This window comes from Apus apus, chromosome 3, assembly GCF_020740795.1.
Source record: "Apus apus isolate bApuApu2 chromosome 3, bApuApu2.pri.cur, whole genome shotgun sequence".
NCBI classification, from domain to species: domain Eukaryota; kingdom Metazoa; phylum Chordata; class Aves; order Apodiformes; family Apodidae; genus Apus; species Apus apus.
The window spans coordinates 60560179-60576712 of record NC_067284.1 but is presented as its reverse complement, the minus strand read 5'-3'; the positions used below and the strand labels follow the sequence as shown (position 1 = coordinate 60576712).

The 16534-nt window shown below is 41.8% G+C and overlaps 2 protein-coding genes across 9 annotated transcripts in view; one reads left to right on the top strand and one right to left on the bottom strand.

Moving 5' to 3' along the window:
* Positions 1 to 8790, top strand: part of ALK (ALK receptor tyrosine kinase) — a 326814-nt gene extending 318024 nt beyond the window's left edge. For all 6 annotated transcript variants that reach the window (XM_051612967.1, XM_051612966.1, XM_051612964.1 and 3 more), the window contains one exon: positions 7639 to 8790. In XM_051612967.1, the coding sequence (XP_051468927.1) occupies positions 7639 to 8343 (705 nt within the window). In that variant the 3' untranslated portion in view covers positions 8344 to 8790. The remainder of the gene's footprint in view (positions 1 to 7638) is intronic.
* Positions 8791 to 15005: 6215 nt separating this feature from the next.
* Positions 15006 to 16534, bottom strand: part of CLIP4 (CAP-Gly domain containing linker protein family member 4) — a 34184-nt gene continuing 32655 nt past the window's right edge. For all 3 annotated transcript variants that reach the window (XM_051612969.1, XM_051612970.1, XM_051612971.1), the window contains one exon: positions 15006 to 16496. In XM_051612969.1, coding sequence (XP_051468929.1) covers positions 16175 to 16496 — 322 coding nt within the window. In that variant the 3' untranslated portion in view covers positions 15006 to 16174. The remainder of the gene's footprint in view (positions 16497 to 16534) is intronic.

Genomic DNA, 16534 nt, shown 5'->3' with positions numbered 1-16534 from the left:
CATTGAGATGAGATGAGATGAGATGAGATGATAAGGCAGCACTACATTACTGTGGTCATCAAGCCAGGGAGACTGTTGTCAGCCTGGGACCAGTGGCTGGGATGTTTACCCTGTAAGGTGGTTGATCATTTTTGTCTTTCACTGCCAAAAGGCACAAGCTTACATAGTTTCAAAGACAAATCCTGGGCTGCATCAAAAGAGACATGGCCAGCAGATCAAGGGAGGTGATTCTTCTCCCCTCTCATCAGGTCTCATGAAATCCTACCTGTAGTACTGTGTCCAGATCTAGAGCCCCCACTAAGAAAGACAGAGCTGTTGGAGCAAGTCCAGAGGGCTGTGATGATGATCAGAGGGCTGGAGCACCTCTCCTATGAAGACAGGCTGAGAGAGTTGGGGCTCTTCAGCCTGGAAAAGAGAAGACTCCAGGGAGACCTTAGAGTGGCCTTCCAGTGTCTGAAGGGGCTACAAGAAAGGTGGGGAGGGACATTTTACAAGAGCATGGAATTATAGGACAAGGGAGAAAGGTTTCAAACTGGAAGAGGGGAGATTTAGGTTAGACATTAGGAAGAAATTCTTTAGCATGAGATGCTTAGAGCACCTTTTCCAGGTGGCTTCTGCATCTGTGAGCAATTTTCTGAATGACTGTTGGAGAAGGCAAGTGAAGACAGCAATGCCAAAGGAGTGGGGATTCTAAGGCTACGCAGTGGTGGGGCTACATAGTGGGGGAAGGACGTGACTGGCTTTCCAGGCTGAAATCTCATTTATGTATTATTTTTTACCACCATTTTTAGCTTATGAGGGGTGGAATAGTTTGGAAAATGCTTTGCTGCCTGCATCAGTGCAGGCTTCTTGTGTTGGAAAGGGAGAACTGTCTACTGCCAACTCTCCCCTTCCACCAACTCTCCACTGGACACTTCTATACCAGAACAGCTCTATGCAGATGGCAGCTGGTGTATAGCACTGCGCTGCTCCTTGTCACAAACCGTTAATCAGATAAATGGAGATTCTTTGTGATCCCTCCAGAGCAAAACAAAGATAATACAGTATCAGGTACACAAATAGGCTTTTATTTAGGTGCAGATCAGCTGGTAAGATTTATAACTATATATTTTTCATCAGCTTATAATACATGCGATAACTAACCCTAAACTACAAAAGAGAAGGATCAGGAAAGGAAATAAAGAGTTAAAGGAAAGTCACCACCTGGAGCTCCAGCAGCATCCTGTTGGTCTCATAGTAGAGAGGGGGTGGAGGTCTGGTCCTAGGAGGGCGTCTGGTGCTCTTCTCCTTTATACAGTTAATTCCTGTGATATGCCAGGGTGGTTACCCAATCACTGCTCCATGTTTGTAGTGAAAATTCTTTATCACCTTGTGCATTCCTTTGGTCCAGTTATCCATATTTTTTTCTTCCAAGTTCGTGATTTACATGAAACATTTTGAGGCTCTTAATTAATTCATGGCCTGGTTATCATTGGATGTCTTTCAGTGCTAGCTGTGGCACCAGTTGTGTGCCTATCTACAATCTCAGCATGTCCTCCACCATACTACCCGGTTTGCAATTCCCTGCAGCATTTGCCACATTACAGACACATTGCTGGGTTTGCCCTTATCAGTTGAGTAAAACCACTTCGATGGGTTGCTAAGATGTCTCTTTGTTAAACACAGTTTATCTCTTGGATGTATTGAGACAAACACCAGAAACCCTGAGTGTCTGAATACACTGTTTATCTCTTGGTTTGTTTGAGACAAGCACCATATATCTCAAATGTCACATCATGCAGTGTCTCAGACAATCCGTTACTATTTTCTAGGTGACTATAAAATGAAAAGAAAAGGAGAGCAGGGAAGGAAACAAAGATCCTAACAATAAATATATTTAGGTATCATGTCATGAGGTATTGATGCTTGTGCTTGTACAAGTAGCAGTGGCACATACCCATTTTTATCTGGGTGGACAGTTAGAAAATGCATTCCAGATACTACACATACGATTAGATGTACAATACATGGTAAAAATAATAAATCCAGCAAAAGCACACAGCATGAAAAAAAATATTCACTAAATAGCTGGTCCATCTGGTAACCCAGAGAACAGGTCAAATTCCCATCCCTTCTATGTCTGAACAGGAATGTGTGACTTTTCTTATTTCCTTAGTTTTTTAACAATCTCTCCATTACAATAAATTTTCAAACAACAATCTATTAAGTTCAATTTTGCAGATGCTATTCCCTCTTTTGCCAATAAGCAATTCAAAACCATACAATGCTGAAAATAGCATTTCTTATGTGAGTTGATTGGTCAGCTAACAAGTCTAAAACATTGGCTGTTTGATTAGTGACGATTTCCAATACTGCTTGGAGTCTAATAATCCAATTTAAGTTATAAATCATATATCTGGTGCCATGAATTATTTCATATGGATTCCAAGTGGCTGGGCCACAATATTCATTGAGGTGGCCACTCGTCTTTTTCCCACTTTTGCGTGCCACCAGTTGCAAGACTGGTATGTATTGTTCTTTCCCCTCAGTCTACATCATCATGTAATTTAATCTTTAAAACTCTTCCTTTTTGCGCAGGCAGAAGAAAGAACATAATATATCCCACCCCAATTTGCTGGTAAACGTTGATAAGCTTTATCTCCATAAATCAAATTATGACCCCATATGGCACGAGCACTATTGAAAAATGGTCCCCGCCACCCTAATCCTTTTCCATGGGTTCCATTTTCTGATGTTAAGGTGTCAAAATATACATTTGCCAGCTTTGGTGGTAAGGAGTCTCCCAAGATCCTTTTGAGGGAGCCATATGCCCTTTGATATAATACATATTTGATCAATTAAAACAGTAAGTACATTCCCATGCTATTTGTTTAAATGTGCAATTACCCCCAGATACTCTTGAAGTGCTATAACTGTTCGTTGGAGGCCAAAATGTCATGGATCCTGTAATAATCTATCTATAAAGAAAAACAGTAGAAAATACATCTTTCAGTACAATATTTACACACAATGGCATCACAATTATATAAATTGAAATTCCCCATGACTATTTTAACTTTGATAACTCATTTTCAGGCTATTTTTACTATCTTCTAATTGATATGGTGGCCACCATTGATTTCAATATTGTTTCACCATATTTTTAGAGGGGATCCCCTCTACATTTGTCCAAATGTTTCAGGATGTATCCTTAAGGGGTACAAGGTGTATACTGTTTTTCTTCCCTTAAGTACCCTTAATTGCCACAATATCTCAATTCAAGCGTTGCATCTGGTGTTGCTCACTGCCTGACAAGAGAGAGAAGCTGAGGGAGTCCCAAATCAACAGATTGGTACATGCTGGAGTCCACTCCAGTCCCTCCTCCCCATCAGATGCAGCAAGGCAAACCAGGCAAGGCTGTGACTGCGATCCCATCTGGGTCGTCAAAACTGTAGTCCCAAATCTGGGTTCATCACCCAGTGTGCACTGAGCAAGTCAAGCACATAGAGCTGAGATATTGTTTTATTCCAGTGTTGCACAAGGTTGGGTGCTGGGTGATAATTCTACAAAGCTGCACTTGCAACATCAGTAATACCAAGTGTTAGAGGAATCATTATAGATGCTCTGGTACCACTGACTCCAATCCAGAGAATGAACCTTTTGATATGGATCAGCATACACAGACTACAAAAGTCTGATTTTTTGTTTGTTTGTTTTCCTTTCCTTTTTCAGAAGTAATAATAAAAAAGGAAAACACATACACAAAACAACAACAAAACAAGTACAAAGAGTGACAAACTTGAGTAAGCTGGAAAGAAAAAGGACCTTTTTAAATGACAAAAGGACATAATGTCAGATTACCAATTGTAGGAACAATTATTTTCCTGCTAAAAACCAAAACAGGCTTAATAAAATCAGAGAAACAATGCTAGAATAAAGACAATGACTGGAGGGACAACCAGGGGCCTTTGTACTGTGTTGCTAAAGGTGAAATTCCTGGAGGGGTGCAAAAGAGATTAGAGAGGTGGCCAGAAGCATTGGTATAGTGCTGCTAAAGGCTGCTGGGGTTAGAACCCCCCATAATGGCAACCTCTTGCTCCTGTGTGGTCCCTCCAATTGTCCAGGTTGCAGATGCAAGAACTCCAGAATAGCCCAAAACTTAGCTCTCAGTTTCAGGAATACTGAGAAGCCAACATAGCATCACTAGTAAGAGATATGAAAGTAAAAAGAACATATGCAAGTAACTAAGCTGCTATGGTCTCTGCATGGTGGCAGAGGATTAGGCCTATATTGTGCATTTATTGCACAATTCCCTAGAAAATAAAAGAATACACCACCAGCTATAAAGAAAGCAAACTTCTCAATATCCTGGAAAAGATAACCACATTCAAAACCAGATACTGTTAAAAGGAGGAAACATTTTAAAATGTACAACAAAACAAAACATTCATATTGCTTTCTTTGTCACAGGTCTGCTGCCTATGATCTTACATGTGCCTTAACATGTACCTTTAATTTAAAAAGAATGGAGAGTCCTTTATGTCCACAGACTGTGAAAACCTCCTCAAAACATTTCCAGGTGGTAAACCAAACTCAATTACAATACAGGCCACAATAGGTTAGAAGAGGTATAGTGTCAGGGCTTCTTAGAGTTGGTCATCATCTAATCTTCTTTCTGATCTCTACTGTCTTCCTCCTGCAAAACTAAACAAAAGACAGATCTCAACTCACCCCATGAGTCGGACCTTAAAAGGAGGGTATAATCCACTATGTACTAATTTGAAGCTGCCACTGGCCATCTGCTTCCTTTTTCAGTTAGCATGATCTGATCCAACCCCCCCTCCCGACAAAGAGACCCTTCACACATACTCTGTCTTATCTCGGATTCCTTGGGGGTCCTACCAAGATCTTTTCTTAACTTGGCAAGTTCTGAAGTGGAAAAGGGTACCTCTTTTGTTATCATCTGAGATCGAGTATCATGATCACCATGATAAAGATACTCTGTTTTTACCAGCAGTCTCATGAGGGCTGGCATTTCTAACTGATCTACCCTTTTCCTTATTTCTTCTAACTCCTCGGTGGGATATAATCCACAATCAGTGTCAAGATTTCTACTCGGTGCCCCCTCCACCTTGGCAAAAGTCTGCAAACCCCCAAGAGGGCTTCTAATTTGCTCTTTTCTTGTTCTAATTTCTCTCTAAGGGGTTTTACCTCTTCCTGTGCAGCTGACACTGCTTCTTCCAAGACTGCACAGATTATAGCTAAACCCTTTCCAGGTTTACATTTCAAGTGGGTTTGCAACAGGATCATCCTTTCCACCAGGGCAGAAGCATCTGACCAACATTCTTGGGCCCACTGTTTTCTCCCAGGGGAGGGTCTGGCCTTAACCTTTTCAAAAAATTCCTCTAGTGAAGGGAAATTATCCATGGTGTCTACTATCAACTTGGAGGGGCTCAACAATGCCGAAGGATACCACTTATTCTTCTCCCCTCCTTTCACTTCTGCATGGCTCCACTTGGGACTGAAGACACCCACAAGAACAAAATCAAATATGTGACATCAACTTAACGGCACAGAAGGGTGCCACTTATCTCTCTGCCCCCCTTTCACTTCCACACAGTTCCACTTAGTGTTGGGACATCCACAACAAAAAATTTAGGCCCCCAAAGTGGTCTTTTGCCCTTACATTGACTTTTATCTTAGAATGATCACTGATGCTGCTTTACTGCTATACAGCTTTTGAAAGATCAGGCAGAACCCCCTTGCTTTCTAAACTCCTTCACCCTTGTGAGAAACCTAGGTGCAGCTGGATTATGCCCTCTCCTGGTGCAAGTTGCACAGCAGATGCACCCTTTTGTCCAGCAGGATCCTGCTGACTATGCCAATTAATGTTACAATCTGATAATCAGATACATGGAGATTCTTTGCGATCCTGCCAGGGCAAAACAAAGATAATACAATATCAGGTGCACAGATAGGCTTTTCTTTAGGTACAGATCAGCTGGTAAGAGTTACAACTATGTATTTGTCATAAGCTTATAATAGATGTGATAACTAATCCTAAACTACAGAAGAGAAAGATCGGGGATGGAAATAAAGAGTTAAAGGAAAGTCAACACCCAGAGCTCCAGTGGCATCCAGTTGGTCTTATAGTAGAAGGGGGTGGGGAGTGGTCTGGTCCTAGGAAGGACCAGGACTTGAGGCTAGTGCTCTTCTCCTTTATACAGTTAATTCCTGGGATACAGCAGAGCAGTTACCCAATCACTGTTCCACGTTGGTAGTGAAAATTATTTATCTCTTGGATTGTTTGAGACAAGCACCATGTATCCCAAATGTCACACTCCTCCCTGCCACATCTCTGAGCTCTGCCAGTACCCCCTGCCACCTTGCCGGCCAGCCTCCCTGCACCCATGCAGCCACCTGCTCCCTGGCTTTCCAAGCAAAACCCTCCTGTAGTACTACCCACCTGCCTGCTGTCTCACGTGCATGATAGCTAGCCATGCATAAGCTGGCCAAAATTTTAATTTTCATGTTTCAAAATTACATGGCTTGTATGAGAATATGGCAGGCTGTCCTGCCAGGCAGTGCAGAGGTGTTCAGCTTCCCACCCCACCTCCCCCACTGCGCACCTCCTGTTTCTCCACTTAATGTAACATGTACTGTGGGCAGAGCAGGAATGAGCTCACTGGCATCCCCACTCTGACTTCCATGAGAGACTGCTTGCTGCAAAGCACTCGGGACTCCCTACAGTGCCCCACAGAGCCCCTGCTGATTTTGAGAAGCTCATCATGTGTGGGGAAGACCAACGCAGTGCTGTGTGACAGGGAAAAGCAGCACAGCACCAGGCATCAGGGATGACCAGTGCAGCACCATGAGCCATCTGCTGAGCCACATAGAACTGTCACAGGAGAGAGTCGGCAGTGTAGAAGTGTCAGATGGACAGTTGGCAGTGGACTGCTGTCCTAGACCATTATTGTGTGGACTCATGCAGTTATTTGCCTCATTCAGTTTCATTTTCATCATTGCTTGAGACATTTGGTCTGTTTTGCATGTGTGTTTGGATCCTGGAATTGGGAAGCATTGTTTTTGCTATCTATAGCTTGCCGTGGCATCCAGCAATAATTAAAAGTTGCCCAGATCCCCCATTTTCTTTCAGTTTCATTTTCAAAACTGCTTAAAGTGTTCAGAACCACAGTCCCTATGGCTCCAGACTTCAAGGGGTCTGCCACTATTGCCGTCTCTCTGCATTCCCATTCCTAAATGCTGTGTGGAAACAATACTTTAATGGCTGAAACTTTCTCAATATTATATAACAATGTTATGAACTTCAAGATGCTACAGATTCCAAAACTACATTCCCAAAGGAAATCTGGCTGGATATAAACAATGTTTTTAGTTATTTTTGTGCTTAATGCTGTTCTGTGGTGAGTTCTGGGGTTGTCTTTTTAAGAGTTTGATTTTAAGGGTATCTTATTGCATCTCATGGCTACCTGCATTTTGTCAGCATCCTCTACACATGGAATGTGGGCTCTGGGTAGTGGGAAAGATGCTCTGTGATCACAGCCAAGCCAGCTGTCAGATGTGTCAGGTTTTTAATCAAGTCCAAATGTGTGTGATGGTAGTAGCAGGCTTTGAGAAATGCTTTTTTCTCTGTGGCAGGATCCAGATGTCATCAACACTGCTTTGCCAGTAGAATATGGCCCATCAGCTGAGGAGGAGGAAAAGGTAGCAATGCACCCTGATGATCCAGAAGGAACTCCTCCTCTCTTGGTCTCAACACACCAAGACAAAAAGGATGACAAGCAAATTCTGCCATCTCCACCATCCATGCCATCAGCCATTGCTGCTGGAAAACCTCTACGGAAAGTGGGAGCCTTGGAACCACCAGTCTTGGGGAAGGTGCAGTCAGCCTCAGCAGGGGGACATACCAACATGGCCTATGCCCAATCCAATCCCCCTTCTAAGCTGCACAAAAGCCGGGGCTCCAGAAACAAGCCCACCAACCTCTGGAATCCCACCTACGGCTCCTGGTTTGTGGAGAAGCAGGCCAGCAAAAACAGTTGTCTGCTAGAGAAGGAGATGCCTGAGAGGGAGAATTTGGGACAGGAAGGAAACCGTACTGTGGGGCCCAACATTGTGACTGGCAAGCTGCAAGGCTCCTCCCTGCTACTAGAGCCATCTTCCCTAACAGCAGGTGTTAAAGAAGTGCCTCTCTTCAGGCTCCGCCACTTCCCCTGTGGGAATGTCAACTATGGATACCAACAGCAGGGCTTACGCCTGGAAACCTCCACACCACCTTGTGCTAGCAGATACGAAGACCCCCTCCTTAGAAACAAGAGCCACATAACCCAGCAGGGGCCATGAGCCCTCTACCCTCTTGACTTTCCCCTCTGTGGCTCCTGGACTTTGAAGAGATGTTACCCAACATATCATAAGCCAGAAATCTGACAGCATCACCTTCCATTTTGTGACAACTTGCTGCAAAAGTGCCACACTCGAAGCTGTACTTTCAACTAACCCAAGAGGCTTCAAATCACCAGACCCCCAAATACTATAAAAGAAATAAGGTGGGGCAGGGGTGAGGGCAGGGGGGGGAGAATACAGGACAAAGATGATAACTGCAAGGCCCAGCTGCTGTTGCATCAATTCATATGCATGGTTGTTGTCATGCCCTTCCTGTGAGCTTTTCTCAGTTGAGTTCTCTTCCTAAGTGTAAAGCTGTGGTTCACAGATTTCACCGTTTCATGTCTGGGGCTTTCCATGACAAGCTTGTGGTTGCTGTGGAATACCTGGAGATCTCCTGCAGCTGAAAGAGGGTGTAATGGGTTTGGGGAGAACATCCTCTATCCAAACTTACAAAGGATTCAACAGCGTTGAATGGTCGCATTCCAAAGTCTGTTTTATAGCTACACTCCAGTCTTCGAAAAATCCTTGAATGCACAGCAATTATGGGGGTGTTGGCAGGGCAGTAGGAAGACACTGGTGATACTGCATCGCTTGAAACAGAAGAGACGAAGCATAGAGGATGGGTGTAGGTGCTAGGAGGAATTCTGGGCTAGGGGAGAGGGAGGTTTTGTTTGGTTGGGGTTTTTGTTTTTGTTTTTCCTGTGCTTAAGCACTAAAACCAAGTAACACCCTTTAAAATTCATTCTGGCCTACAAAAGTAGCAATATCTTTCATCAGAAACTTCTGTGTGTCAAGCGGAACCAAGGTGAAGTTTTAAAGGACCACAGTAATGAGAAATTTTCACCACGCCCTGGAAATGGACAGCCACCTCCATACTTCAGAGGTTTACAAAAGTCTCTCACATACCCTGTACAAGCAAGAACATAAAGGTGGAAGACAACACCATACCACAACATCGATGCCAGATACTGTCTTTATTTGAAGGGTTTAGAGTCTTTGTTCCTTTAACAAAATATGTGTATGATAGTGGTTTAAAGTGGTTTAAAGACGAACACTCATTTTGTACGCTTTGTGCATGAAAAATACTCCAGTTAAGTGTACTGTCAAAACATAGATGTAGGAAATAATTCATGTGTAAAGATGTGCATTAGTAACTTCAATGTAGGGTTGCAAGGATCTGTTTTAGCATGAATACTACCCAAAAAAGGGGTGCCTATTTCCATAGAAATGAGTGTACTGGAGCAAAGGAATGTGAAGGTGTTCTTCAGTCCAAGACCCTTCATTTCTGTGAAGTGATTCTGAACCTGGCCCAGGACCCAAACATTGAGGTAAGCTTCCTTTCTTCATAACACAATAAACCAGAATCTGCGTTATCATACTTCTAACCTTTGAGATATGATTTTTTAGCTTGAATTAAGAGAGTATTTGTGATCTGTGGGGCTGGCAGCTCTCATAATGAAATAGCTACTAGGGAGGGATTCCATCTAGCTTAGTCCTGTGTTAGCATCACACTGATCTCTTTCTAGCCCTCTTTCTAGTAAACTCAGTGAGGCAGTTTTCTAGAGTTTCAGGAAAGTTGATTAATTCTGGAGATAAGCCCTATCAGAACAATTTCTTACACTAGTACATTATTCACATATAATAGCAATTCTCATTTAAATATACCAGTTTTTTTCTCACTTTCAAAAGGGCTGAAGCTCCTCGTTTTCTCCAGCTCTTCTTTGCATAGGAGCACACTTGAGTTTTTTCTATCCTTGCCTCGTACAGTTACTGAGGACAGAATCTGACCTGTACACTGAAGAGTGTTGTTAAAGAACACAAGAACAAAAAGTTGAAAAGCTAATGATCTTTGACTAGCTGAAATGATTAATTCTTGAATCTGGGGCAGCAGCTCTGATGCTCTACAAATGCAGATAAGCTGCCAGGTTATGATGTTAAAAGTAGCATTTCTAAAGAAGCTTTAAAAGCATGAGCAGCAAGATAACATAAATTTGTGGGAGTGGAGGGGGGAAGGCAGGCTTTCCCCAGCTATGGGAATAGCATGTTTACTGCTCTGCAGCTTGAGCTGTTCAGTTGTTTTATCACAGAAGATCAGCTGAAGTGCTGTTACAGAATGGGAGTTGTAAGCAATGAGGGAGCTAAACACATTACTGCTTCTTTACCTGTGGAATATGTGAGGAGATAATTCCTGTCAAAGTGGTGAATTATTTCTGGGTACGGTGAATTAATAGAAATACTGTTCAGCACTAGCAGTTGGTTTTAAGTAAGCTGCGTTCCAATGACTGCAGTGTAAAATGCTTTGTTATGGCCTTTGCATGTGCGGTTTTTTTGTGGGGTTTTTTGTTTGGTTTGTGGTTTGTTGGGGTTTTTTTGGTGTTTTTTTTTCAGGGGGGAGGGGTTTTTTTTCTGTTTTTTGGGAGGTTTTGTTTTGGGGGGGGTGTTTTGGTTTTTGGTGGGGGGGATGTTTTGTTTTTAAACAAGCTTAATTCTGGGTATTCAGAGGAATTCAGAAATCTAGTTTGGGCTTATTTTTAATGTAAAGAAACACAAACAGAACCAGAACATCTCTTTTCCACAGCAGAAATTTAATTTAGTTGCCTGTGTGATGGCCAAGCACAGTAGACTAGTTTCCAAAACTGTTTTGTAAATATTTATATTAATCAAATCTTGCCACTCAGAAGCAACACTTGGAGCATTTGCCTGTCCTAAGAAAACAGTATCATCAATGCCAGATGATTTCCATTAATTGCTTGGACCAAAGGGTGCTCTGCTTCTTGTGTGCATGGCATTGCTCAACTTAAGTGTCTGTCCTGTCGTCAAAGCATTGCCAGGTTCTCAGTGACACTGCAAGATTTTTTTTTTTTTCCCCTGGGATGATGTACTAAAGCTTTCGTTAATGATACTTGTTTCTCCTGTCTCTACAGTAACAATTCACACTGGGGAACTGTCTGTTCTTCCACCATCTCAATGTTATCTGAAGGGCAGATAGAAATAATGTAAAATCTAACCAGTAAGCCTGTGAGAGCTGCAGTTGCCACACAGGTTTGCCCTGGGTTGACAAATTACTAGCCACAATTTGTTCAAGGCGGTAGCTTTGGAAAGAGCCAGTCCAAGTTGGGCAGAGGGTAACAACAAAAACACAGTTTTGTGTGCTGAGGTAAAGCTAACAGGCTGCAGTTTAGAGGTTATAGACTGTGTGTGTGTGTGTATAAAACAAGCTGAGTAATTCTCTTAATGCAGTTGAAAGAAAACCGGCTTAAATTCTGTAGGAGAAAGTATTTGATTTATTTTTATTGATGTTAGCATTTATCTTACAGCATCTGGAAATCTTTAGTGTTTGTGGGTCATTCTAATTTCTAGCAGCTATATGCCATTAGCAAGAGCACTTTGTCAAGTCATGAATCAGGAATTTTTAATTTCTGTGTCTAGAAAGATGCACCTGTTCAGTTCTTGGACCTGCAGTGAACAGAAAGGGCTTAAGTCACCTTGAGCTCACCAAGCTCACCAAAGAACCTCGGCATGTATAAATCCCAAATTCCCTTATTAAACCCCTCCACACTATTCTTAGTATGTTGCAGGAGAAAAAAATCCAAGTCATTTTAATAATCTTATCTATTTTTCTTATTACCTCAGTTATTTTAAAATATTGAGACAATGTAAATATTTGTATGGATTTTTTTTTAAGACTTTTAATCTCTTCCACTGGCAGCATTTACATTCTGGTCTTATGTATCTTCCTCACTCTACAGTGCAAAAGTGGGAGGCCATATGAATGATCTACGGGATGCAAAGCATGACTGGGAAAATCCTGTGCTACAACTCTTATTCTCTGAAAATGGCTTACTTCCATGTGGATGTTATCTATTTCCTATAGCTGCTAGGTAGTTTTCTGATTCTGTAAGCTGCTGATGGGTAAACTAGGTTGGGATGCCTGTTAATCTGCTTTTGCAGTTGTCCTTTTATCTTCCTCTTTGCTACTGAACCTTGTTTCTCCATCATGTGCCTGGAAATGAAGCAAGTTCTGCTTCCTCAAGGAGCAGTGGGCTTTGCAGTAGCAAGGGTAGGAGGTACAGATACCACAGGTTGAAAGCATGAAGGTGCATTAATTTGGCTGAGTCAATGTTTTGCAGTGGTATGTTATGGGTCCGCTGGCTTCTGTTGGTGTAAGAGCAGCTGCAGCACCACTGAGCAGTCATTTATCCACTGCATGATACAAGAAGTCAGAAACAAGCTATGAAGGATTTAACTTTGCATGTCTGCTCCTGTTATTGAGCCTATCTTCTGGGTGACAAGAACCTCAACATCAGAATAGCACAAAGCCACCTTTCACAGCAGCAAAGATATCATCCTTTGTCTTGTCCCAAAGTTAAACCCATTGCAGGAAAATGTACAAATTGTCTGCATCTGGCTTCTTTTAGTAAGAAAGCTTCATTACAGGAGTGTCTGTTTCATGTACAGCAATTTATGCAGCATTGTTTATTAAGGAAGGGCCTGTGCATTTCAGGGATATTGTGAAGAAAAATACTAATGTATGGCATTGAGTATTTTGTATTGAATAGTGTATTTGTATTGTAAACAAGTGTAGTGAATCACAAGGCATGAAGACAAATAAAATTACTGTAGCTGGCTTTCTCTGTGTTGGGATGTTTAATGGTGGGATCAAGCATCAGAGGGAGGTCTCTGCAAAACAATTTTTACTTGGTAAAGTTACAGCAGTATGAAGGTATACCCCCACACAGTGGAGATGGTTTGGTGTTAACAGCTATGCACTTCAGTCTTAAACTTGTTTTAAGACTTGTCATACCTCCGAATTTCTTACAGAGAAAGATGCCATTCCTTCTATTGGAAAATTACCAAGGTTGGCTTTTACCTTCAGGGATCTGGCCAGAATAAAAGAATAAAGTCTATGCAGGTACCTCTCCTCTTCATCCATTTACCCATACTTTGGTTTGTCTTGACTGAAGAGAGCTCTCCTGTGCTCTTCTAGGAGTGGAGCCAGTCACTAGACAGCCAGCACATACTGGTTTGGATGTGTCAGAGGTAGCAAGCTTTGCTCTAATTTCTGTTTTTTCCAGAGTTGTCTGTCTGTAGTGAGGCAGGAAAAAGGGTGCAGGTGGGTACTCTGCTATATGGCTTTCATGGACACAGTTTCATTTTCCACCTGGTGTAAAAGCCATGATGTAAATGCTGGACTTGCCACCCATGCAACACTCTCACAGGTAACAGAGCTAACTAGGCTATGTTTTGCAACTCTGCAGTGCAAATGATGGATCCTTGTGCCTCAGATCTTGTGAGACAGTAACACTTTAAAAGCACAGGCTCCCTGCCCAGAAAACCATAACTGGCAACATCTGCAAAACAATCCCTGAACCCAACTGGATAAAACTCACTAGAAATTAATTCCCCATCCCATGACACCTGAAGAAAGTTTTCCTCCTGTCACACCTCTGACCTCTCCTTTCCAGCCAGTGTCCAACAAAGCTTGGAAGATTTCATTGCTGAGAGCACTGAAGAAGTACATTTTCTGAAACTGGACCCCAGAAACATGCTGTGGAACAAGGAACAGCCTCCAGGTTTGCACAGGCACCACAGAACTCCTGGACACCATCAGCTTACTTCTTTATAAAACAGGTATTTTATTTATATGGTTTATAGGGACTTCAAGGACAGTTTGTCTTTTTTCTAAGCAGTCTGGGGCTGTGATTGTACAGACCTCAGCACAGCATCTGACTTCAAACTACAGTGTCAGTTATTTTCAGACATTTTGAATGACACGAAGTGTCTACCTGTGGGAGCTGGAGGAAAGGATTATGGCAACCTATCCTGGATTTAGAGAAGCACAAATCCCTTCACATCATCAATTTGAAGACAGCCATCACTAATACTTTCTGGAATGGAGGGACTAATATATTTCTGCTTCAGGCCACATAAATATACTGTGCTTCTTACTTCCTTGCAGAAGATTCTCAGTGCTACCAAAACAGCCTCATCCTGAGCCCAGGCCCCTGAGACCCCACTTCCAGCTGAACTGTGTATAGTTACAGAACTGTGTGAAGTGCAACCTGACCCTTGGAGGTTAAAAAAAAATTAGTTACCAGTGCATCAGAAAACTCTTGGAAAGAGATTATTCTCATATATGCCTTCATCTGTGCAAGACAGGGGAGAGCAACTGAGGGCTGGAGCAACTCTTTTTTGAAGACAGGCTGAGAAAGTTGGGGTTGTTCAGCCTGGAGAAGAGAAAGCTGTGGGGAGACCTCCTAGTGGCCTTCTAGTACCTGAAGGGGCCTATAAGAAAGCTGGGGAGGGACTTTACAAGGGCTTGCCATGAGAGGACAAGGGGTAATGGATTAAAACTGAAGAAGAGAGATTTAGATTACTCATTAAGAAGAAATTCTTCACTTTGAGGGTGGTGAGACATTGGAACAGGTTACCCAGAGAAGTTGTGGATGCTCCATCCCTGGAAGTGTTCAAGGCCAGCCTGGACGGGGTGTGGAGCAACCGGGTCTAGTGGGAGGTGTCTCTGCCCATGCAGGGAGGTTGGAACTAGATGATCTTTAAGGTCCCTTCCAACATAAAGCATTCTATGATTCTATGACTTAATGAAACTATTTTTGCCATACTATTCACCAAGGTTTCATTTTACTAATACCAGCAGGAAAGGGATATTGAACAAACTAGAGTTCAGTACATCACTGAATATCTGCATCTTCAAATATAAAGCATTGATTATTTTACATTCAAAATGTACAACTTTTATATTCAATTAAAAATTCCCATAAGTTAGATGACAATATGCATTATTTTAAATACAGCTGTGGAAAAATAGGTACAGCAATACTTAAAAGAAGGTAACAGCAGCAAAATTCTGTCAAAAAATTTGATATTATTATGTAATTTTGAAGTGTTACTTCTTTAAGTAGGTAAGAACAAGCAGATAGTTTAAGAATAAAATTACTGTTCTGGAACACAAAACCTTCCTGATAAAATAATGCTTACACATGCTGAGGAACTAAAATACATTATGTTGAGAACATGGAGAAAATACTAACTTTTTAAAAAGGCTAATATGCAAATATGGTCACATCGAGGTGTATTACAATACTGTACTCTACAAATGCATACAACAAAAAGTGCTTCTGACTATACTGACTGACATGCAGCATATTTGTGCTTTTTAAAGGCTTCTGATTGAATTGCTGCTGTTCACTAGGATAGCCAAAAATACTTATATTTATCAGTCCTTTTGTGTTCTGGAGCGGAGAAAAAGAGGGGGAAAGGAAGGATCTGAATGCTCAACTTAAAAATACTTCACAACTGCTTGAAAAAAAAAACAGACTAATGTCCATTAACCACCTCCTCTGTCAAAAGCAGACAATGTGCAAAGCATTATCAGTTCATTACTACAGGGAGAAAAATTACTTAAATACTGCATGAGTCACAAAGCAACTTTAGAGAATGATGAAGATACTCACATTCTCTAACTGGAAAATTACTCACCTAATACAGCATCTCAAACACAAGATGATTCTGGAATAACCTTCCCAGGCAACGCCTGTTTCATGTTGAGAAACAGGACAGTGCTTTCACTTCTTAATACAATTGAACATATTTTAATCTATATATTTTTTCAATATATATTAAAATATATATTATATATACACACACATATATACTCATTTATATGTAAAATGCAAATGCAAGTTTAATAATTTAAAAATAAGTTGGCACTCTAGATGGGGGTCCTCTGTGCTTTAAATACTTATATCCTTTTGTATGAACTCATTTTGGCTCAGCAAATATCATCTACAAGCTTTATCCCATTAATCCCACGATAGGTCACTCTGCTGGGTCGAACCAAGACCCCATGGTTTGGCTTACAGGTGAAATAGCGCTTTTCCCCCACAGAGCCATCATTCTTTCCTTTGGCACTTCTGAGTTCAAGTCCCAGCCATATTCCTGGTGCAAAGTCTGCAGGACCAATATACCTGATTGTCCCCATTTCATTGGAGCTGGTCAGAAGAACCTGAGAGCCTTCACGGAGCTTCACTGGCCCCTCAGTGCTAGCTGCAGTTGTATTACTCCAGCTGCGCTGTAACACAGAGCTCTTGGATCTATTTAGAAAAAAGGGGGAAAAAAAAGCACCTTGTTT